A 23460-nucleotide genomic window follows, 5' to 3' on the forward strand; every position below is an offset into this window, starting at 1 on the left:
GGCTGTGACGATGACAAGAGACTGGGAGTGTGGATGGTGGCCTCTAAAATCTGGATAGGCAAAGCAACAAATTATCCCCTTATAGCCTCCAGAAAGGAACATAGTCTTATCAATACCCTGATTTTAATTCAATTAGACCATGTCAGACTTCTCACATATAAAATAATACATTTGTGTTTTTTTTAATTTTTTATTTATTCATTTTTAGAGAGAGAGAAAGAGAGAGGGAGAAACATTGATTTTTGTTCCACTTATTGATGCATTGGATTGGTTGATTCTGACCAGGGAACAAACCCACAACTTTGGCATATCAGGACGATGCTCTAACCAACCAAGCTACACAGCTAGGGCATTTATGTTGTTTTTAAGCCACTAAATTTGGGGTAATTTGTGTAGTGACAATAGAAAATTAATACATTCAAAAATCAAAAGTTTATTTAAAAAGAAAACTTTCAAATGGCTACCTGTGTTCTCAACACTTTTGCAATTTAGGACTGTACAAATACTCATGCTACTTAGAAAACAGCCGTGAAACTGAAAATGCACCCAAAAGGTATACTTCACTTTGGGAGGCATACAGTTTGTACTTTTTGAAGCAGCAGATTTTGGTTAGACATTATGGTTAATTTTGGTTAGACATTATGAAAATCAAGTATATCCAGAAATATGTTGAGTTACACAGGAAAACCAATCAAGCAGTGAAATGTCAAGTGATTCTTTGAAAACGTTATAGTGTCTCAAATTGCAGTCCTGTGTGACCTTCCTTCATCCTCCTCACTACTCAGCAACTTTCCAGAGAGCTATTTAAAATGCTTCTGACATAGGCCCTGATTGGTGGGCTCTCGGTTGGAGCATCGTCCTGAAGCTGAAGGGTTGGTTGCAGGTTCAGTTCCCAGTGGGGCACATGCCTAGGTTGTGGGTTTGATCTCAGGTCCAAGCACATATGAGAGGCAACCGGTCAATGTTTCTCTCTCACATTGATGTTTCTCTTTCTCCCTTCTTCTCTCTCTAAAAGCAATGAAAAAATGTCCTCAGGTGAGGATTAAAAAAAAAAAAAAGTAAAATGCTTCTGATTGAGGATGTCCATTTGGCTCATTCCTTCATTTTGTTCAATATTTAGCAATTCTGAGTGCACTGTGCTTTGGACCTGGGCCTAGAGGAGAAAACAGGCATTATACAATACAATTAAAAATTGGGTTAACTTGCCATGAAGGACAAAAACAGCCAGCACAACCTGATATCTAGTCCCAAGGGAACAGCTTTCTGAGAAATAAATGGTGACAATTAACCACCTGGGACTAGTGGGACCAAAATTTTCATTAACATCTTAATAACAAAACATACACACATGTATATATTAATATAGCAAGATCTATATATGTAATTTGACCTGATTCTCACAACTTGGTAAGTAAAAGTCTCCATTTTACCCATAAGAAAATATAATACAGGACAGTTTGGGTGTTTTTTTTAGTTATTAAAGTTTATACAACTAGTTGCTCAGACATCCAAGAATTTACTGTCTAATATGAACAGTATATAATAGCAAATTTCAAGGAGAATAGATTTTTTTAATGATTGTTTTATTGCGATTTAAATATGAAATTGAATTTACATGGTAAAACAGAGGTGATGATGTAAAGAGAGACTATGGATTAGAATTGAACTTCAAGACTCTTGGACCAAAATGTGTCTCCTGGTGTCTCCAGAACTTGGGAAATCCCAGTTGAAAGGCCAAAGATTGCAGCCAGAAGTCCTTTCCTCATTTTTTATCAAGTTGTTTATTTTCTCGTTGTTGAGTTTAAGCAGTTCACAGTACATAATCTGGATATTAATTCTTTATCCGATATATGATTTAAAGATATTTTCTCCCATTCTGTTGATAGCCTTTTTACCCAGTTAATAGTGTTATTGATACACAAAAGTTTTTAATTTTTATGAAGTCTAATTTGTCTATTTTGTATTGCCTGTGCTTTGATTTCACATCCAAGAAATCATTGCCAAATTCAATGTTGTAAAATTTTCCCCTGTATCTTCTTCTAGAAGTTTAATAGTTGTAGCTCTTTAAGTCTTTGATCCATTTAGAGTTAACTTTTTAAATTGATTTGAGAGAGAAAAAAGAGAGAAGAGGAAAACATTGATTTTTTGTTCTATTTATTTATGCATTCATTGGTTGCTTCTTGTATGTCCCTGACCAGAGACTGAATCCGCAGCCTTGGTGTATTGCAGATAGGGCTCTGTCCAACAGAGCTACCAGGCCAGAGCTAAAAAGCCACCTTTTGGTTTTGTAAATTTTTCTTTATTTTTTTAATTCTCTATTTTGTTTATCTCAGTTCTAAGCATAATTCCTTCCTCTACTAGGTTTGGGTTCAGTTTATTATTCTTTTATTAGTTCCTTACATTGTAAAGTTAAGTTGTTGATTTAAGATCTTTTTCTCTCTCTTTTTTTGGTAATGTAAGCGTTTGTAACTATAAATTCCTCCTTTAGTACTGCTTTCACTGGGTCCTGTAGGTTTTGGTATGTTATATTTTTAGTTTCATTTGTCTCAAGATATTTTCTAATTTCCCTGGTGATTTCCTCTTAAGTTTATTGTTTAATTTCTACAAATTTGTAAATTGTCTAGTTTTCATTCCATTATTGATTTCTAAGTTCCTCACATTGTGGTCAGAGAAGATACTTTGTATGATATCTCTCCTTCAGTTCTACTGAGATTTAATTTGTGGCTCAACATTTGGTCTATCCTAGAGAATATCCTACATGCGCTTGAGAAGAATAAGTATTCTGTTGCTGGGTAGTGTTCTGTATATATTTGTTACATTTAATTGGTTTATTGTGTTGTCAAGGCCTCTATTTCCTTTTCTTCTGTCTGGTTGTTCCACTCAGTATTGAAAGTGGGGAATTAAAGTCTCTAACTATAATTGTAGAACTTTCTATTTCTCCCTTTAATTTTGGCAGTTTTTGCTTCATATATATTGAAGGTCTGTTATTAGGAGTAACTATAGTATTTTTGAAACATCGAATGACAGAAAACAACCTAATATCCACTGATCTTCAAGATACACATTTTCTTTTAAAGCCATACTGGTATTTTTAACTGAAAAAAGAAAACCAAAAAGTGCATATTGTATGTTGCTTTTGTCTTTAAAAATAAAGTAAAATACATACATATGCCTGCATTTGCTTGTGCATGCTGAGAATATCTCTGGAAATATAAAGAAAAAACCAATGACCTTGACTGCCTCCTGGGAGGGGAACTGGGTGCCGGGGAACCAGGGAAGGAGAAAGACGTTTTTATCTGTGTGCACTCTGGTACCTTACGAATTTCGTATTTAAACAAATACATTCAAAAAATAAATACAAGTACATGTGAAATGCTGAGGCTGAAAACTAAAATTTTTTAAAAAGTAGTATGTGTTTCAAATTAAAAGGATCCTAGAAGATACTTGATGACTGCAAACTCAGTAAGTAGGGCAGGCTGCTAAAAGAGCTTTCTTGTATTCCAGAAAGTTCAGATCTGAGTTGACATAGTAAAAGGGAAAGAGCAGGGGCTAATTATTCATTTGATGGTTTATTTATACTCTCCTTTCTAAACTATTTAAGGTGACTTGCGAACACGTGTAATACATAAAATTGTAACATTGATCACAGGAGAAAAAGAAGGGTGGGGCATGACGTGAAGCCAAAGGGGTAGACCAGGTGTCCTGCAAAACCTGCCAGGCGGTACTTTTTACAAGTACTGGTTTACAAGTTCTGGAGTGCAGCAGCTCTTCTGTGTTTTAAGTTGAATTCGGACTTCACTCTTGAGCACAGTCTTCACCTAGAGTGGGGCTGATTCTGTTTTCAGAAACTAAAGGACTGAAAAGGACCTTTTGCCTAAAGGAAGGGCCCTCCACAAGCAGAACCAAGCCTATTCCCAGATTATTGTTTTGAGCCTGTTGCAACATCAGTGCTCAGGTTTCCCACTTCCCGGGGCAAGAGCAGACTTTGGGAGTCAGACCTGTGTTTGAATTCTGGTCCTGTAATTATGAGCTAAATGATTTTGGGAAAGCTACTCCCTCAGCTCTTAGTTATCTGCTCTAACGGAACACCATAGCCCGGGTGGCTTAAACAACAGACATTTGTTTTCATAGTCCTGACGGCTGGCAAGTCCAAGATCAAGGCATACCTGGCATACCTAGTGCCTGGCTCTGCCCCTTTTCCTGGTTTGCAGGTGGCATCTTTTCATTGTATCTTCACGTGGCAGAGAAAGCAGCCTTGAGTCTCTCTCCTCATAAACACACTAATCCCACAGGGGGCCTTGGGCATCATGACCTCATCTCCACCTGATTACCTCCAAGAGGCCCCACCTCCTAATACCGCCCCACTGGGGGGCAGCGTTACGTATCACTATTTGGGGGGAACACAAACATGCAGTCCATGACAGCTACTTAATCCCTCTGAGCCAAATTTTCCTGTCTGTAAAATGGAGGCCGTGATACCTCGCTCAGATCTCATGGGTGCTGTGAGAATTAAGCAACGCATGTAGCAGGCCTTTTTCAATACATGTCAGCTCACCTGCATAATCTAGGTGGCAATAGCTCAGCCATTACATTTTCTAGTTCATGGGCACTCCTTGGAGGCAAGATATAATTAACCAGAACAAGACTAAACTGGGAAGAGCGATCAGGACGGTGAGAGGTCTGGAACTCCTGTCGCACATGGATGGCTGGCGGAACTGGGTGTGAGCAACTTCATTAACTTAAGGTAAATAAAATGTTCTCTGGGGCATGACTAGACTTATTTTGTGTTGTCCCAGGAACCAAATGAAAACCAAAAAAAGGCTTAAGGCTAGAGGATGCAGAATTCAGCTCCATAGAAACAACTCACTGACAACGTTATCAGTACTAATAATTAAAAATTCACATTAGGGTTGTTTGCTATGAGCTATGCTCTATTATTTTGTTTACATCTCCAAACAACCCTATGAGAAAGGGTTGGTGTAGAAAGTTATTTAGCGACTCCGGGAGCACTTCCCGATAGGTTAAGTGAAAGTAAGCTTCCTAGTAGTGAGATCGTCTACCTGGGAGAAAAATGAAACTCCAGTTCCTACAGTGTCCAAGCAGAGGCTGGCTGAACTGGTAGTCAAATGAGATTACAACTGGGAAGGAACACTGGCAATTAACTAATCTTAGAGTTGAGGGACTGAGCCTGGGGACAGGAGAGGATTTGGACAAGGACCACGCCTGCAGGAAGCTGTGCAGCTGACTGGACTGAGCCGGCTCCTGAGTGAGCGTCATCTCGTCGAAGGCCTAACCTGATGCTGTGAGAACAAATCCCCAGCCACGCCCGCCGTTACCAGCCGGGGGAAGACGAAGCCGCAGGTCGACCTGTGTACTCAAAAGGCGGTGGTTGGCAGTTCCAGGGTGTTGCCTGCTTGGCAGAATTAATTGACAGAGGCTACACAATGCCTTCTGCATCCCCCTGCCTGCGGCAGAGCCTGGCTCTGCATTTAGGGTCACGGAGCCCCTATGGTCCGCCCCTGTCCTGAACCCTGAGATCATGCCTGGGAGAAAGCTGCGTAGAGGCCAGAACTGGGGTGACAGATTCCCAACTCTTCTTCCTGGGAGGGGCTGTCAACTGCCTCATTGCAGGAGGTACCTGGGGAGGGCGCTCGGTGTCCGTTGTCACGGTGTCCTTCCTCTGGGGACAAAGTAGGATAAGTCACAGTTTTGAAAACACCTGCCTGGACCGGACACTGTTCTGAAAGTTTCAGGGATATTAACTCACTTAATAGTCACTGTGATCCCCCAGAAGAAGCACTTATGCGTTATGAACACTTTACACTCGCAGGTTGAATGCACGTTCCAGCATCACAAAGCTAGCAGGTGGGGAATCCAGCTGGGCACCGCGAGAAGCCAGCTCCCACTCGCTGGGAAAGGCCGCTGCAGCGCTGTTTCCCGCACCGGGCACTCCAGCAGCCCATTCACCTTGACTCTTCCACTAGCGTGGGCTAGCACCTGGGTGTGTTAAATTGGCTAGGGCTGCTGTAGCAAAAACACCACAAACGGGGTGGTTCCAACAATGGAAATGTATCATCTCTAAGCTCTGGAAGCCAGAAGTCTGAGATCAGGGTGTGGGCAGAGCTGGTTCTTTCTGAGGGTTGTGAGGGAGAAGCCGCCCCACGCCTCCCCACTTCCTTGTCGTTCGCTGGCTGTCTGGCTTTCCTTGGCTTGTCGAAGGGCCACCTGGACCTCTCCGCCTCCATCTTCTCATGGTGTTCTCTCTCTGTGAGTCTCTGTGTCCACAGTTCCTCTTTTTTATAAGGATACTAGTCATACTGGCTTGAGGCCCACCCTAATGACCTCACCTAAACTAATTCCATCGGCAGTGACCCTGCTTCCCAACAAGGTCACATTGTGAGGTACCAGGGGCTAGAACTTAAGCATATGAATTTGGGCAGGGTGGGGTGGGGATGTAATTCAATCCACAGCACTCGGTACAAACAACTAATCCAGGGAAGATTTGAAGAAATATAACTGACCTCAGAGGACATGGTCAGATTTATTGGTGCCAGTGAGTCAAATAGGTAAAAATGATTTTCATACGCACATGATCACGTTTTGTAGAAAGGGTGACAATGCAGTAATGAGACCGCTGGTCTCGTTAGGCAAAGCAACCCTCCCAGAAGTTAGCCGCATGAGCCTAAAGGACTTACCATCTAGTCTGTGTTACATTCTGCCGTGGTGTGGAGCATGAAATGGGGACGTCTAGAGGGAAGAGCGCAGAAGAGCAGTGACAAGACCCTCCAAGCCCTCCGTTGGGTCGCTAAGTGTCAGAGCAGTGGCTTAGCTGTTTGATGAGGTCATTGGAACTGCCCTATCAAGTGCTACTAAAATGTCAGGAAGAGGTTCAAGTAATTTGTTGATTTAGCATTTGGCAGTTTCTAATTGTGCTGCACTTCCTTTCTATTTAGTTCCAAAACATTTAGCAAACATATCTGCCGAGGCACTGTGGGAAGTGGCTGTCTCGCAAGGAGCTCACCGTCCTGTGAAAGACGCACTAGGTACCCGGTTGTCTGTAGTGCAAGGTCACCTGCAGAAGCTTCTTCCTACAAGGGGCAAGAGGCCCTCTGAAAGGGAGAGCAGGAAGGCTCCCCTGAGGGTGTGGTATTTAAATGCGGCTAAAAAGATACTGGTGCCAATTTCCAATGTGAGAGAGGAGTGTTCCCCCACACCACCAAGCAATTTTCCAACACCAGCTGGGTGTGTGAGAATTCAGCTTAATTCAGACACTACTGACCTGGAGGTAGCATCAGATTTCACAGGTTAAGGGCTCAGTCCCATAAAATTAATTTGTGCATGTTCAACTTTGCCAGTCAATACCAAATTCATTTCCAAAGTTGTACCAATTTACACTCCCACTGGGAATATATACAAACCCCTCTGTTCATCTTCCCAACACTTGATCTTTAATTTTAACCCTCTGGAGTGTTCCATTTTGGTTTCAAATTGCATTTCCCTGCTGAAATGTTTCCACATGATTATGGGCCTTCTGTGAAACACACTATTTAACTGCTTCCTCTCCCCCTCATCTGAAATGATCTCTAGCCATCCAATATGGGGGCAGGAAAGGCTCTCCTGAGTAGTGCTTTAAATTTCAAGATTATAAACCCTTCAGAGTTTAAAATCAGTGAAGCCTGGGGCATTGATAGGTGGAGATCATGAAATTCAGATCCAAAGTGGATTCACAAGTAAGTGAAGAACAAGCATCATTAGTCAGCAAAGTGTGGTAGACAAACTTCCAAGACACCCCCACCACCTCCAGGTTCCTGGCCCCTGGTGTTCTCCCAAACACCAATCAAATATTAAACTAGGTGCTGCTGCTGCTGCTTCTATTTTAAAGAGAACTATCCACCTCTAATCTTTACAGGGTTTTAAAAAATATATTATTTATTTTTAGACAGAGCAGAGAGAGAGGAAGAGAAACATCAATGTGTACCTGCCTCTTGCGCACCCCCTACTGGGGACCCAGCCCCCAATCCAGGCATGTGCTCTGACTGGGAATCAAACTGACAACCGTTTGGTTTCCTGGCTAGTGCTCGATCCATTGAGCAACACTAGCCAGGGCTAAACTAGGTGCTTCTGTGAAGAGATTTTGCAATTATAATTAAGGTCACAAATTAGTTGACCTTCAAATAGGGAGATTATGTTAAGTAGGTGTGATTTAATCACATGAGCATTAGAAAAGCAGAGAATTTTCTCTGCTTGTCTCAGATTAAAAGTCATAGATGTGTTCTGGCTGCCCTGGAAGGAAGTGAAAATCTATGTGAGCTGCCTATTGAGACCACAAGCCAAGGACTGGCAGGCACCCTCTAGGATCTGAGAGGGGTCCCTGGCTGACTAGAAGGAAAACAGGGACGCTCAGTCCTGCAACCTCACGAAAATGACTTCTGCTGACAACCAGGGAGCTTGGAAGCCCAGGTGAGAACTGCAGGCCCACTCAGACAACATCCCAATTCCTGCCCAGTGCAATCCTGAGCAGAGAATCCAGCCATACCAATCCCGGATTTCTGGCCTACAGAAACCATGAGACAATCAGTTTGTGTTGTTTTAAGCCGCAGGTTTCTGTCATTTGTTCTGCAGCAACACAAAACGAATCCACTAAGGAAATATGAAACTTCAATTGCTGAATCGCAAGAAGCAGAACCTCTGGGTATGGCTGTGGGTGTGCAATATATAGTCTCTGGGCATCATTTACATTGTTGTCCACGGGAATGACGCCCTCTGAAGTGGGTAACGCACGCCCAGCACAACCATACACAGCAGTCCTGCAGGAGACTCCACCCTGGCCTTGTTCCAGCATCTAGGCTACTTCTTTAAACATCTTTTGCCCTTAGTACAAATGAGAGGGTTGGGCTAGATGTACCCGAAGGTCCATATAAGCTTAATATTGGGAGCATTTAGTGTATTTTGTGACTCCTCTATTACACACTGGCCCCTCAGTTTATCTACAGCTCTTTTCAATTTCAACCTCTTGCTTCATGTAAATAAGTTTGCCCACTGTCTTTGCTTTTTCCTTAAGGAGCTGCCACCATGCTAATGAGTATGGCTTTGAGGATTGGACAGCCAGTAGCTCCCTGGGGAAGAAACCACAAGGAAACTTCCCTCCCCTTCTTCCTTTTGATTAGGAGTGAACCCAGGAAATTTAGCTTTAGAGTTCAGGAGGCTTAAAATCAGTGGTTAAAAGTTCTTTTCTATCAGTCTCTTAGATAGATCAAAACATCGGTGGTGGTCACTTCGTGGAAGTGCTCATTCACCCATTGACTAGAAAGGCAGCTTAATAATGAAAAATAATAAAGTGACAAAACCGGAGTCCTTCAGGTGAGCCTTGACTAAGTACCTAAGAAAATGAGCCTGTCTCACAGAGAGAGATGGGATATGTAGTTAAAATTAACTAAGGCAAAAATAAGTTATTGAAAACTAGGTAAGTTAAAAAGTCATACTGCAAAGCGAGCAAAGTTAAAACTTGAAAACAAATCCATAATCAGTGATTACTCCAAACTCCCCCTCTCCATTTCAGCCCAATTGTTCCCACTAAGGTGTTACTCTCAAGGTATCAGCTGCTGTGAGTGCTCCAAAGGTAGTCAGTATTTTAAGACAAAGTACAGCTTTGAAATCCTAGACTCTCCAGGTAACATATTTAAACTCTATGATCCTGTTTCTTTGATGGTATTTCAAAGTCTTATAAGGATCAGATAAGATCATGGGTGTGAAACACCCTTGCTAAGTGCCAGCATGTTTAACAACCAGTAACTCTTACTAGAAAGGCAACCCTGAAACATACTGTGACAGATTGTAGGAAAGAAAAAACATGGATAAAATAGTGAATTTTTCATAAAAATATTTTTCATAAACTTATTCAAACAAATGGACTATTGTTATCCTTTATCCTAGTGTTCCTTTTCATTGTTTTGGTGTCAAAATGTCTTCTTGTTCATGAAATAATTACAGCTTTTCAATATATTCCTGGTGTGTAAAATACAAGATTGGGAGTCAGGGTTCAAGAGGAAGATTGTACAAGTGGAAAAGGTGCCCTGACTAGTGTGGCTCAGTTGGCTGGGCGTTGTCCTGCAAAACAAAAGGTTGCCAGTTCAATTCCTGGTCAGGTCACATGCCTGGGTTGCTGGTTCCGTCCCTGATTGGGGTGCTTATGAGAGGCAACCGATCAATGTTTCCCTCTCTTTCTCCTTCTCTTATCTCTAAAAATAAATAAATAAAAATCTTTAAAAAAAGAAAAAGGAAGTGGAAAAGGCCTTAAAAGACCTGCAATTCTTGGAGAAGGTGGATTTAAGTGAACTGGGATGACCTGAGGATTTTTACAAAATTATCCACACTCAGCTCTTAATAGCATTGAATTAGAAAACTGGTGTCCTACAAAAAGATAAAAAATTTGGGATTGGGATTCAGAATACAAGAGCTCCAACACAGGAATGACTAAGGAAAGTCCCAAAAACTGCCCCTAGGCATCAGGCCTGGACAAGAACCAATTGGGAGGACAATGTAATTAACCCCAGGAAAGCAGCACTTGCCTCTGAGAGAAAGCCATCAGGCCACATATAATCTATGCGGTGGGTAGCATTTATGCTCATTGTATCAGTCAGTGTTCTAGAAATCATGTGGTACCGAGATAAAGCAGTGACCCATAGCCAGTAGTGAGAGACGTTATCACCCCTAGACCTGAAAGGACCAGGAGAGAGGGTTAGTGGAAACTGAAGCGAGGCATGAGGAGTTGGCCACCGTGAAGCGCATTTATTCTGAGGAACACAGTTGGTCTGAAGAGGCCTTGGAGGGATGGAGCCACGGGAATAAGTAGGCTGGCCCCACTCCTTCCTTCCTATCCCTGCTGCAGATCCCCATGGGCCAAACCCACGGGAACCCACCAGAGGCCACAGGAAGTCTGTTGATGTGGTCCGTGCACCTCTCTTGGGCAGGAAAGTAGGGAGAAAGGAGCACAGATCTGGAGAGGCAAATGGAAGACATGTGCACACTCATCATGATATAAACACCGATTAATGGCTTAACCAAAATTTACAAAAACTCACAGAGGATGTGTGGGAGTAGAGGGAGGGCAGTGTAAGACAGCTATATCTCAACCATGGAGGAAGTCAGTAATGTGGAAAGCTGACAGCTCCAAAAATGGCAGTGTGTATATACTAGAGATAAAATATGAGAGAGAGTAAAGTCTTTGGGGTCTAAGGGAGTAGGGACATTATACATCTTGCAGTATTATGATTTAAAAAAATGGTATATTTAATAAAAACATAAATTTTAAGAAAGTTGCTAGAAGGCTATACAAAAAAATTAAGAGTGGCCCTGGCTAGGTGGTTTGGTTTGTTGGAGCATCATCCTGTGTACCAAAAGGTTGTAGGTTCGATTCCCAGTCAGGGCACATACCTAGTTTGCAGGTTTGATTTCCAGTCGGGGTGCCTACCAGAAGGCAACAAATTGATGTTTCTCTCTTTCTTCCTTCTGCTCTCAAAAATTAATAAATATATCCTTGGGTGAGGAATAAAAACCCCCCAACTAATAGTAGTTACATTTGTGTAGCTGGAATAAGGGAATGAGAGTAGTAAAAGAACAACTTTTCATTTTACTTTCTGTTGCATTGTTTTACTATGAACACGTATATTTATAATGTAGTTTTTATACCTTAAATAACAAACTGAATTAATCAACTAAATTTAGTTCTAAAGGGAATTTATCTTATCCCCCAGGTGGGTTAGGGCAGGAAAGCCGAAACCTGCTGATTTCTATCAAAGGAAGTCCAGGGGGAATCAGTGACTTGATCAGACATATAACTTAACAGAGCCTCGGTTAGGACCGCAGGACTTCACTGGTGACAGAGACAGAAGTCCCTTCCAACTCCTCTGCCTCAGGGGACTAAAGGAATATGATATAATGATATGGCCCATCACCTCTGAACATGTACAGGTCCCTAAAGTGAAGCAGCCCGGTGTGAAAGACTATATACAAGGCCCAGGCTGGCGAAGAACTGCCCAGTCATGTCACTGCTGTTGAAAACCACTAAGTTTTGGAGTGTCTTGTTGTACAACAATAAATAACTGATATAATCTACTCTTAAAAATATATATATAGTTGTCTCAGAACTACTCAGATACCATCACACTATTATAAATTCTGCTTTCTGATGTGGTTAAAAAAAAAAAGTCCTTTTTTAAAAATATTTAAACTTAAACAGAAAAAAACCCAGCAACAGCTAAACTGAATATTTAATACATTTTGTTGGAACATAAGGAATGCAACAAGGATTAGAATTTTATATCCATTAGACATTTATGTAAAAGGTGTTCCATTTTTTTCTAAAAAACTTTCCTCTGTTTCCTGTCTTCGCTATTCTCTAGCATAATAACCAGAAATCACTACTCTTGTAGATAAGGGGCTCCCCTGTGTTGGGCAGTAATTGTAACTTCACATTTCAAGTCATTATCATCTCCAAAACCTCCCTTTCATTTCACCACAGTCTCACTGCACTGCCTTACAGTAAAAATATACTCTCTTTACTTAAATTTGAAGAGCCTGAACAAAAGCTAGAAGCCCAAGGATGTTTAGGTACTGATTTAGTAACGGTGTCCACTGGCGTAAATCTTCCATTTATTATCAAAACTGCAATAATAGAAAAGAAAGCTACTTTAATGAGAAAGGAACTTAGAAGTGAGATCATTAAATATTACTAAATACATTTTAAATATAAATACCATGTGTTTCCTGATTAGTATCAGGTAAATACCTAAACTATCTATCCTGAATTCTGATCTAAGAGAAAACGTCAGAGACAATTACAAAGAAGGTGCTTCAAATTATTAGGTCCATTTTGAAAACAACGCGGTGAGGTCCTCTGGGACAATCACTTTAGTCTTTCTTTTTATCAGAGACTTCTGTTGGCCCTTTTGCTGGTAATCCATTCATGTCTGCACCCTAAAATGAAAAACCATTTTAGAGATTATTACAACACAAAGACATCATCACAAGAGATACTGTCTTTGAAAACAGTTGACAAACTTCAGAATGAAAAAAAAAAACCTCTGCTTCTAGAAATGTGTGGGATCATGCAGGGGTGTCCAACTTTTTAGCATCTCTGGGCTACTCTGGAAGAAGAGTTGTCTTGGGCCACACAGTAAATACATGAATGCTAATGAAAATTAATGAGCAAAAAAATGGTTTTAAGTAAATTTACAATTTTCTGTTGGGCCGCATTCATAGTCATCCTGGGCTGAAGATGACCTGAGGGCTGCGAGCTGGACACCCCAGCAGTGTAATTAAACAGAACCGAAGTTGAACATGACAAGAACCAATGCTAAAGACAACATGTTGTCTAAATGTTAATTTAAAAAAAATTATATGAAAAAAAAACCAACCTTCTATGATCCTTCCAATTAAGTCTCCTACCAAAGTTATCAATCACTGAAACTGGCTTATTTTAGTATCATCTCTTCTCATCCATTAGCTATTTATCATTACTCTCACTGGGGAGTAAATACTATTTATTATCTTGGCCATAAGGCAAGTCACAAATGCATTATCAGAGGCCTCGTTTAAAACCTGTTTAAATCAAATGTTAATCACTTAAAAAAACAAAACCAACCAAACCCCTAATTTTTAAAAAGATGGAAGTTAAGACACATTGATGAAGCTTCTGGTTCCAAGAATCTGCCTTTCCAAAAGCCAAGTATTTATTTCACCCTGACTGTACCATGCCCTTCACCCACCGTTCCTTATTCGAGGCACTTTAATGTTCTCACCTTGTAGTCTACTTTGCCTTGGCTTTTATCATTGGATTCTTGTACAGCTTTTCTAGGCCATATACGACTAACAAAGGGGGAAATAAGAGGGTATATGTATGGCTCCAGGAACTTTTTGTAGACCCAGAGCAGAACTGGAATGACGATACACGGAATGCACACCATTGTCCCAGGTGGAGCTCTTGAAACGCTGATAGCTGCAAAGAAAAAACAAATTAGTTTATCATACATTGATGGCTGGAGAAATTTGCCTAGATTAAGATATTTGAAAGGATGATTTTTACATTGAATGAAAAACTTAGATCATACTAATGGCTAAAAGCAAGAATCTGCAAGGTAAAGGAATAAAACGGTGGTAGACATGAAGATAATGGTGAGGTTCCTGCCTCCAAATTTCTCCAATCACTGCTCCCAACTATAAATTTAATAATAAAGATAAGACACCAACATTTGCTAGGTGTTAGGCAGTTCAATGTTTTGCATATACAGTTGGCCTTCTGTAACCCCAGGTTTTATATCCATGTAGTCAACCAACCCCAAACTGAAAACATTTTGGGAAAAATATCCCAGAAAATTCCAAAAACCAAAACTTGAGTTTGTCATGCACAGAGCGCGTCACTGAATCCATGCAAATGAAGTTATATGGAGACATACTTCAGTCTCTTTACCAATACTACACCATTTTACACAGGGGACTTGAGCATCTGGGGATTTTGGTATGGGGTGGGGTATGGTGGTGGGGTGTCCTCGAGCCAATCCCTTGAGGGATAACTGTACAACTCATTTAATCCAAAACCCAGTTGAGGTTGGGTACCCTTGCTCTCTTAATTTACACATAAAGCAAAGGAAAGCACAAAACACTGAAGAACTTGGTAATTATGACTTACACTCCAGTTTACTATAAGTATAATGGCCCAGTCACCTTCAAAGACTGACAAACCTACAAGGCTAAGGGCAAAGTTGTAATAGTGAACTCTCTGAGATACCACTTACGAAGAAGACCTCAAGGCTGTAAACTGGCTAACCTCTTCCGGGCAACAACTCTCCCTTGATACAACTGCTCTTTTTTTTAATGGCAATTAAGGCACACCATGTAATAAAAAATGTTATTTAGTATGATTTTTATAACAGAATTGTTTATTTCCAAGAATTTACAGTATCTTATTTTCTTGATAATTAAAATCATCTTGGAATTTCCCAAAATCAGCTATTTCTTAAAAAAAAAATAACAAGTACTACTCCCACAATATACTATACTATTAAGCCAAAAACTTAAGTTTTACAAGAGCCTTTTTTTTTTTTTTAATCCTCACCTGAGCGTATGCTTTTCGATTTTAGAGTGAAGGAGAGGGAGGGAGAGAGAGAAAAACAATGACAAGCCTCTTGTAGGTGCTCTGATGGGGGACCAAACCACAACCTAGATCAGCCCCGGTAATCGAACTGGTGACCTGTTAGTTTACATGATGTTGCAACCAACTGAGCCACATCGGCCAGGTGATTTTCAAGAGTTTTTAATCGCTTAGAGTAGCCTTAAAAACTAAGAAGCTTCAGAACACTGAATAAAGCTAGTAATTCAGGATGTTAAAATGTCCTATTTTCAAAACTTTGTAAATTAAGTATTATGTACCAGCAAATGAGTGAGCATCATGACTCCACTGAATTTTAAATCATTCACAAGACGAATAAACAACAGCATAGACAATTCAATCTTAATGACTTTGAAATGAATTATAAGAGCTATAAACAAAAATCCAAATATGTACCAATGAAGGACCAGCTATTTTACAAAGGATTCATAACTGGATCCTTTAAAAAGGTTCCTTAGTCAAATTAAAGTAACAACTTACCAAAAAATTTTAAAGTCAAATGAGCAGTGGGTCTTTTTCACCATTTCTCAAGGAATCCTTATGCTTGGCCACAGCCATTTAGAATCTGATCTGGAGAGATTTAAGAGGTGGTCTGGTTTAGGAGCTGTACTCTCAGAGGTACCACCGCACAGTAATCAAGAGACTGGCTGGCAGCTGCCTGCATTTGGGGCCTGCTTTCCCCATTTTCTACATGGTATTCTTGGGCCTTAATTCCCTCATGTGTATAGACAGTAAGAGTACCAATCTCACAATGATGTGGATTAATTTAATACGCATACAAAACCCAAAAGAGTGTCTGTATATACTAAGTGCTATGTGTGGTTACTAAAATAAAATAAAATTCCAGAAGTTGTGACCTGTCCCAAGTTCACACAAAGGTAACTAGTAACTACAGCTGGTTACGGCCAGAATTCTGAGGTTTGGTTTCCTAGCTCAAGGCTTTTGTCTCTTCCCCTTCCAAAAACACAATGATTGTTAATTCCCTTCCTGCCAAACCTTCAAAACCAACTAAACCTTTCAAAATGACTGGCAATGCTCTGAGCACGTCAAGGTTGATGACTGGCAATCCCTCCATCATAAAGATTCCTTTTTACCTTCTTGCAATTGTTGTGTTTTAAGTTTGTATGAACTGTTTTAAATAAACGCTGGAGAACAAATAGTACTAATCAGTCTTGTCATAATTATGGTTTTTAAAAAACTTTTTAGCTCTCTTCAGAAATGAAGCTACTTGATTTCATTTCTTAATCTTCATAATGATTCTTCGGTGACTTGTTTGCCTTCATTCATGTGGAAACTGGCTTAGAAAAGTCTAGGAGCTGGCTATGATAAATTGATAAAATTCTCAGATTACTTAATCTCTACAAACCAATTCTCGGATACTGCAACAAAGCAAGCGAAACGGATTAAAACTGTTGGAAGTGAGGAATTTTCTTTCATTCGACGTAGTCCAATACAATAGAATAGACAAGAAAAGGTCGTGGCTCTATCAGAAATAGAGCAGGTCAATGCGGAACGCCACTTCCCTTTAAGTTACCCAGCGCAGCGTATCATATTACCGGAGATGAGAGAAGACAGGTTGAGTGAAAGACCACGACTGAAAAAGACAGGAGAGGAAGGGCAAATGGTGATGAAGATAAGAGGAGGGCGAAGAAACCGACAGTTCAGGCCAAGAGAATAAACGGTCATAAACGGAGAGGCAGAACAAGAAGCTAGGACGGTGGGTGACGCAGACGGAGGGAGTGGTGAAGGGCGAGGGAGGTCGGGCGAAAGGGGCGCGCCGGAGGGCGTAGTGGGGTACTCCAGGAGAGCGCCGGCGGGCCGCGAGGGGCCCAGGGCAGGAGAGCCGCGACCGGGCGGGGCTCGATCAGTGTGGCCCGGCTGGAGCCTGCGATGCAGCGTGCCAGCGCCGAAGCCACAGCCCACCCCATGCCCCATACCTCCCGCCGAACGCCCAAGCCCACCCAGGCCCACTCACCCGCGACCGCCAAGCCCAAGTGGAAAGGTCCGCGTTTCCGGAGGGAGGGACGTGCCGCAGCCGAGCCAATGGACACCGCAAAAAGGGCTGCTAAAGACGCGCCTGCGCCAGCTTGACGACACAGAAGACGTATCCGTGACGTCGGGGTGGGGACTGGGCGCTGCAACTGTTAATAGCCAGGCCCAGGGGCGGAGTAGCTGAGCTTCGCAGATGCTCCGCGCGTTAGTGCGCTTCCCGTCCTGAAATAGTAGAACTGAAAACATGACCCAAGAAATAACGCCTGCGCCAATGGTTCGCCAGCGTAGGGGAGTTACACCGCTTGCGGGAGAGCCAGGGCGTTCTCAAACGCAGGTGTGCCTGAACCATCCCTCTCCTAAGGGAGTTTAAGTTCAAGAGCAGGAGACATTAACTATAATTGGCTATTCGTTTTAAGAAATGTCTGTAAACAGGGGCGGGCTGGGTAGATGAGGGCAAAGGGGTAAAAAACTGGGATAACTGTAATAGTATTATTTTTAAATAATGGGTATACCACTGCACTGTTACTGGTATTGAGGATGTGGAGAGAACTGGTTACCTTCACTCGATGCTGGTGGTATCTGTAAATGTAACTGCTTTGGGAAATCTGGTTGTTGCCCATGATCCATCAAGTCCCCTCTTGGGACAAACTCAAAGGAAATGGCAATATGCCCCCAAACTTACAAAGGTTCACAGCGGCATTATTTGTTGTAGCAAACCATCCCCCTCCCCCCAAAAAACACCCCAGATGTTCAACTAATACAGTAGTATAGTGATACAAATGATTTATCAGTAAGCACAGGTACATGGATAAACCCTAAACACTAAACTAAGTCACAGCCAAGTGGCAATGGGCCACATACTGATTTCTTCTGACATGTCCGCACAGACCAATCTGTAGGCAGGTGGTTCCCTAGGGCTGAATGGGAATGACAGCTAACCTCTGCCGAAGTTCCTCTTCCGGATGATCAGAACGTTCTAACACTGACAGAACAATGCCCATATACAAAGATCCACTGCTCTGTGTTAAATCTCAAAGTGGCTGAAAAGTTTTCTGAATTTCCCCGTGTTCTAATTCCATCTCACGCAAAAAAAAAGCAAGACATTCAAAACAGTATGTTTCTAAATCAAAATTAACAGCGAGCAAACAATCTGTTTTTAATTCTAATCAGAAAAAAAATGACCACTTGAAATAAATTTACTAATAAAGACAACCAACGTTCTGCTTTTACTTTTACTAGTATTTATTTTATTTATTTTATGCGGACTTTACTCCCGAGCCATAAGTTTTTGTTTCTTCAGTTTCTTCTGGGATATCTGGGGAAAGAAAAAAAATAAAAAGGACTAAGTATCCCAAAGGAACTCACATTACATCCTAAAGGAATAGGTCTCAGTGAAAAGAATCAGAAACTTCAACATAAAGGTAAAGAGTTCTGTGTATGAGTAAGCAGGGAATGAGTTTTAAGCTGAAGTTCAGTGAAAGCAGGGACACCAGGTGGTAAGGATTCCAATGGCGGGAAGGAAGGAGGGTATTTAAGTGACACCAACTCACAATGCTGTGAGATACATGAGAAGGTCAGAGTAAGAAAGAGTTCTTGTCATGAAGAGTTATTTTTTTCTCATTTTCTTCTTTAATCCTCACCCAGGAATATTTATTATTTCCTGAGAGAGGAAGCGGGGGGAGAGAAACTTTAGCTGATTTCTCTCCTGTTCACACCCCAATCAGGGATCAACCCTGCAACCTTTTGATGTATGGGATGATGCTCCAACTGAGCCACTAGGCCAGGGCTTTCCTTTCATTTTTACTTTATCTACGAGGACCTACTGTGGTAGTCATTTCATAGTATATGTAAATCAAACCACCATGCTGTCGTCTATACCTTAAAGTGGCGAAGCAGTTACCGTATTTTGCTGTGTATACGCGTGCCCATGTTTTTGGCCCAAACTTTCATAGGGGGAAAAGAAATCTTTCATTTTGACTTTTAAATTCTACTTATATTTGTATTTAGACACTTGTTCTTTGTATTATTGTATTTTGCATACAGACAGTGTTATTGCTTCCTAGAGTTACACTTTTAACACAAGCATAAATAAAATAATTAAAAACATCTATATACGTAAGGAATTAGTACCACCTGTGTATAATGCACACCCTTATTTTCCCTCAAAAAGTTGGGCAAAAGTGCGTATCATACACAGCAAAATACAGCATTTCTAAAAAACAAAATAAAAAACACTGCACTATCATTGTTTACTGGAAATAGGCTTTTTAGGATGGGGGGGTGTTTTTGGGCATGTTGCATTTGAAGTGGCTATGGACATCAAGGTGGGGCTATCAGCAGATTATTACAGTTCCAACATACTGAATAGTATACAAGTTACTGTTTACTATTAGTCAAGAAACAAGACCCATGAAAGCCCAAATAAAATACAGTACTGCCGGTTGCTCAGAAGAGTTTCCTTTCACGGTTATTCCAAAGGTGTCCTAAGTTAGTCATCACAGCAACCACAAATCTAATATACACGACTGAATCTGAGTAACAACTAAGTAATTCACCTTTTTCTTCTGTGCAACTTCCTCTTCTGGTTTAGGAACAATCTGTTCTTTTTCAGTGAGGATCATCTCAATGTGGCAGGGAGAGCTCATGTATGGGTTGATCCGCCCATGAGCTCTGTAGGTTCTACGTCGCATCTTGGGAGCTTTGTTCACCTGGATGTGCTCAATGACCAGAGAATCTACATCTAAACCCTGGGACACAGGGATAGGGAACACAGTCAGGTAACATCTTTATCATAACACCATTATTGGAAAATTAAGTCCCAGCCTTAATGAACTCAGTTTGGAATGGCAACCCTTATGAGTTTATATAGCAGTATTTGTTCAAGCAGTTTTTTCAATTTTATTCTAAACGTCCTTCCTTAAAATTAAATCTAAGTAACTACCAAAACTCAGTGCCAAGTGCATGTTAAAGATCATTAATAGCAGTGTCAATTTCTAAAATTAGATGATAAACAAGATTTTGTCATCATGGCCTAATAGTTAAAAGGGTTATAGCCAGAAGCTCGCATTGGATAAACCTGCATTTTGTCAACTACATCAGGTTAACTTCTAAGTGAAATTTAACCTCTCCATTAATAGTGTAGGCAACAAACCACATTACCCATTACTAAGGCATTCATTTTGGTAAATATATTTGTTCTTTTGCAATCGTGTTTTATTGTTTGTATAATAAATCCAAACAGCAACATTAGTTGAACCACCACCCAAGCTGGATACATATAAAGATGTTAATGCTCTGCGTACCTTAAGTTCAGCATTACTCTCTGCGTTTTTAAGCATGTGGAGCAAAAACTCAGCACTCTTTTTGGGCCACCGACCCTGTGTCCAGCCCCACTGTTTGGCCTGAAAGAAAACATAGAGAGGGTATTAGTCATTTCCCGATTTAAATCCAATGTTACAATCAAGATGATTTACAGGGCACGCTCTCTCCTGGGATCATGTCCTCTCCTTTCCCTCCCCTCTCCTCCCCCACAGGCACTCATCTCTGAAACTCTAAGGGACCCCTTGAGACTTGCACCTTGGGGAGGCACGGGCCCTGGCTGCTCCTCTCAGGCTCACTAAACCCTGGAACCTGTCTCCAAGGCCCCCATTTCTCTGACTTTCCAGAAAGTGACAGCAGGCCCACCTTGGCTCTCCCCGTTGCTTCTGTTCTAAGCCCTTCCTTGTTTCACTGCCCCCAGCTTTAATAAATGTACTCTCAAAAGTAAAAAAGAAAAAAAAACCCAAGATCGTTTACTTCAAGGCTGCTCAGAACATGGTTTTTTTTCACGGTTTATCCAAAGGTGTCCTAAGACTGTCATCACAGCAACCAGAAACAGCTCGATTAAACCCCCACCATCCTCATTCCATCCAATCATTTTCTTACGATTTGTCTTTTCAAACAGCGGCCATTAATTCTCACCTGGGCACACCTACCAACTCCACCGTTGTATCGACGGAATGGGACACACTGCTTCTTCAAAGTGACATCTTTCAGATACTTGGTGGCTTTTCGAATATGCATACCCTTGATGGCCTGGGCAGTTTCACGGGTGTTCTAAATATAAATTGGGAGTTACCTTTTTAAAGCATCACAACTTTTAAAGTAAACATTAAGTCCTTAGATTCTCAAAATGTCAATGTTTATCAACAGGCAAAACCTTCCCATTTTAATGGGAGCTGGGGGTGAGTCCGTGATTAAGGGCCAAGGAGACTTGGTTTGAACCTCGGGAAAAATGAATCCACAATCTATTTACTGTAATGTTTTTAATTCCATCATCTTTTAACAATTATGTGTCCTATAGCTTATCCTATACACGAGGTTCTCAAGTAGTTCTCTGGTAGTTTTTACCCAAGTGCACACATCCTAAATCAGAGTGGTCATTACACGCTGATGTTCAATATCTAGAAGGTGGCTGCTCAGAATAGATGACTTTTCATGGTAAATCCAAAGGTGTCCTAAGAAAGGCATCACTGCAGCTACCCTTCCAGAATGGTTAAACAAACAAAAAAACCCACTCACTGGAACACGCAAAACGACTCTTTTCGAGCTCTTTTCGAGCATAACTACGATTGACATACCTTGAAGTGAACCCGAAGGTTTGAACCTCGTGATTTGCATGCTAAAAAACAGAAAACGTTTTGGTTAATTTGGGCTATGTCATTGTTTCTCTTAGGCCAAATTAAGAAATCTGTCACTCTTGTTCACTTACATTTTGTGGGGTTTTCTGGGTCAAGTGAATAGCGAACCATCTTCAGAGGTGACCTGGAAGGGAGCAGGGAGTGATCGTCCGTACAGATTTAGATTTCCACGGTACCTGACAGTCTAACCCTGTATTAAATGCTGCCGGCAGCTGCTCAGACGGTGGTTGTTTTCATGATTAATCCAAAGGTGTCCTAAGAAATGCCATCATCGCAGCCATCGTTTTCTCCCTCCGGGGCTTCCTTTCCCCTTACACCTACCAGTAACGGCAGACAGCAGTGCGGACAACAGACTAACTGACACCGACTTCATCAGCCCCCTCTGACTCTTTGTATGGGAATGAGCCTGTATTAATGCAACGGTGGATTCTTCAGGCGTAAAAGACACGGGACCCTGGGGTGGCAGAACTCAACCACAACCCGCGACAGGCTGGCTCCCTTCCCACAGAAGCCCCCTTTACTCACACAACTTCACAGGTAATGCTGTCTTTCCACACTTTTGTGCTTTAACCAACGTTAAACGCTGGATAATTTGAAACTCTCAAGGTGAGCCAAGGCTGGACCCGACTTTATTTCCCTCCCCTCCCCCAATATCGCTGAGGGCACAAACGCGCTCCATATTCGATCGCCACTCACCGCGAGACACTGGACCTCCAGATTAGGAGGCAGCACCGACCACAGGCTGTTCCTAACCCCAGAGCCCCCATTCCTGCCCATCGCGCCCCTTTTCGGGCCGCAGGCCTCGGGGCGCCAAGTAGGGCGCTCCGACATGTCCCCCCGCAGAGAGGTACACCGCCTCTAGCGAGAAATCAGTAACTGCAAGAGTTTTCCTCCCGGGGGCTTCGAGATTGACGCCCACGAAGCCAGGATGGAGGGGATGACCTGAGGATTCAACACCATGAGAGTCACAGAAAAGCCACTCACCTCTGGTCGCTTCTGGGAAGAGGAAGAGCGGAGGCTACTGGGAGATTTCACGAGAACTCAACATCTCGCGAGATCTTCAGCCAAAGAAACGAGATTTGAAGAGGGGAGGAGGGAGGAGAAAGGGAGTGTGCGATATGTTTTAGAAGACGTTAAAACGAAACGCCTCCTTAGGGACTGTCTCAAAATTCTCCTTTTTTGGAATCCAAAAATAAAGTTAGGAATTTTAAATATCAATCAATTAAAAGCAGGTTTGTGCTCAGGTCGGTGTGGCCCAGTTGTTTGGAGGGTTGTCCTGTAACCAAAAGGTTGTGGATTTGATCCCAGTTTGGGGCACGTATCTAGGTTGCCAGTTCATCACCTTCCCTTTCTACTCGAGGCAACTCCTGGATGCTTCTTTTCCGCCTTGATGTTTATGTCTCTCCCTTCCTCCATCTCTAAAAGCAATGAAAAAATGTCCTCCGGTGAAGATAGTTGCGTGGAGCCACGGGTCACCTATTTGATCCGGCATCATCAGGGCACCTGCGTGTGAGAGGCAACCCATCGATGTTTCTCTCTTGTATCATATTCCTCTCCCTCTCTCCCTTACTCTCCCCCTTCCAAAAAATAAAAATAAATAAAATTTTAAAAAGAAGATGCAAA

General features: G+C 41.8%; 2 protein-coding genes and 4 non-coding genes across 8 annotated transcripts; all 6 read right to left on the reverse strand.

Annotated features, from left to right (window-relative positions):
- Positions 1–12649: 12649 nt before the first annotated feature.
- Positions 12650–17231, reverse strand: CUNH18orf32 (chromosome unknown C18orf32 homolog). Of its 2 annotated transcripts, XM_054583625.1 has the most exons (4): positions 17142–17220; positions 15647–15736; positions 13800–13996; positions 12650–12975 (listed from the first exon to the last, which is right to left on the reverse strand). In XM_054583625.1, the coding sequence occupies exons 3-4, from the start codon at positions 13962–13964 to the stop codon at positions 12910–12912; spliced, it is 231 nt and encodes a 76-aa protein (XP_054439600.1). In that variant the 5' UTR covers positions 13965–13996; positions 15647–15736; positions 17142–17220; the 3' UTR covers positions 12650–12909. The 2 variants fall into 2 exon arrangements, with proteins under 2 accessions (XP_054439600.1, XP_054439599.1); XM_054583624.1 differs by lacking the exon at positions 15647–15736 and having other exon boundaries at positions 17142–17231.
- Positions 17232–18399: 1168 nt separating this feature from the next.
- Positions 18400–22896, reverse strand: RPL17 (ribosomal protein L17). 2 transcript variants are annotated; one of them, XM_054583623.1, is made up of 7 exons: positions 22822–22896; positions 21909–21961; positions 21778–21818; positions 21119–21253; positions 20461–20559; positions 19714–19905; positions 18400–18473 (listed from the first exon to the last, which is right to left on the reverse strand). In XM_054583623.1, exons 2-7 carry the CDS (start codon positions 21946–21948, stop codon positions 18426–18428), a joined length of 555 nt encoding a protein of 184 aa, XP_054439598.1. In that variant the 5' UTR covers positions 21949–21961; positions 22822–22896; the 3' UTR covers positions 18400–18425. The 2 variants fall into 2 exon arrangements, with proteins under 2 accessions (XP_054439598.1, XP_054439597.1); XM_054583622.1 differs by having other exon boundaries at positions 21909–22092; positions 22822–22868.
- LOC129078958 (small nucleolar RNA SNORD58) lies at positions 19599–19662 on the reverse strand. The gene has a single exon (XR_008530026.1). It is a non-coding gene; the product is annotated as a small nucleolar RNA SNORD58 (small nucleolar RNA).
- On the reverse strand, positions 20960–21025 carry LOC129078957 (small nucleolar RNA SNORD58). The gene has a single exon (XR_008530025.1). It is a non-coding gene; the product is annotated as a small nucleolar RNA SNORD58 (small nucleolar RNA).
- LOC129078956 (small nucleolar RNA SNORD58) lies at positions 21611–21675 on the reverse strand. The gene has a single exon (XR_008530024.1). It is a non-coding gene; the product is annotated as a small nucleolar RNA SNORD58 (small nucleolar RNA).
- Positions 22049–22114, reverse strand: LOC129078959 (small nucleolar RNA SNORD58). The gene has a single exon (XR_008530027.1). It is a non-coding gene; the product is annotated as a small nucleolar RNA SNORD58 (small nucleolar RNA).
- Positions 22897–23460: the final 564 nt, after the last annotated feature.

This window comes from Pteronotus mesoamericanus, unplaced genomic scaffold (genome assembly GCF_021234165.1).
Source record: "Pteronotus mesoamericanus isolate MK-2021 breed Mesoamerican mustached bat unplaced genomic scaffold, CSHL_Meso_final contig_74, whole genome shotgun sequence".
NCBI lineage: Eukaryota > Metazoa > Chordata > Mammalia > Chiroptera > Mormoopidae > Pteronotus > Pteronotus mesoamericanus.

Bases quoted from the DNA above. Each gene is read 5' to 3' on its own strand.
- RPL17 (XM_054583623.1), bottom strand. From the start codon at position 21,948: ATGGTTCGCTATTCACTTGACCCAGAAAACCCCACAAAAT. The intron at 20,560-21,118 runs GTGAGAATTAAT...GTTTTCTTTCAG, and splicing joins GAGTTGGTAGGTGTGCCCAG to GCCAAACAGTGGGGCTGGAC. The intron at 19,906-20,460 runs GTACGCAGAGCA...CCTGTGTCCCAG, and splicing joins AGAGTAATGCTGAACTTAAG to GGTTTAGATGTAGATTCTCT.
- CUNH18orf32 (XM_054583624.1), bottom strand. From the start codon at position 13,964: ATGGTGTGCATTCCGTGTATCGTCATTCCAGTTCTGCTCTGGGTCTAC. The intron at 12,976-13,799 runs GTGAGAACATTA...TTTTCATTTTAG, and splicing joins AAGGCAAAGTAGACTACAAG to GGTGCAGACATGAATGGATT.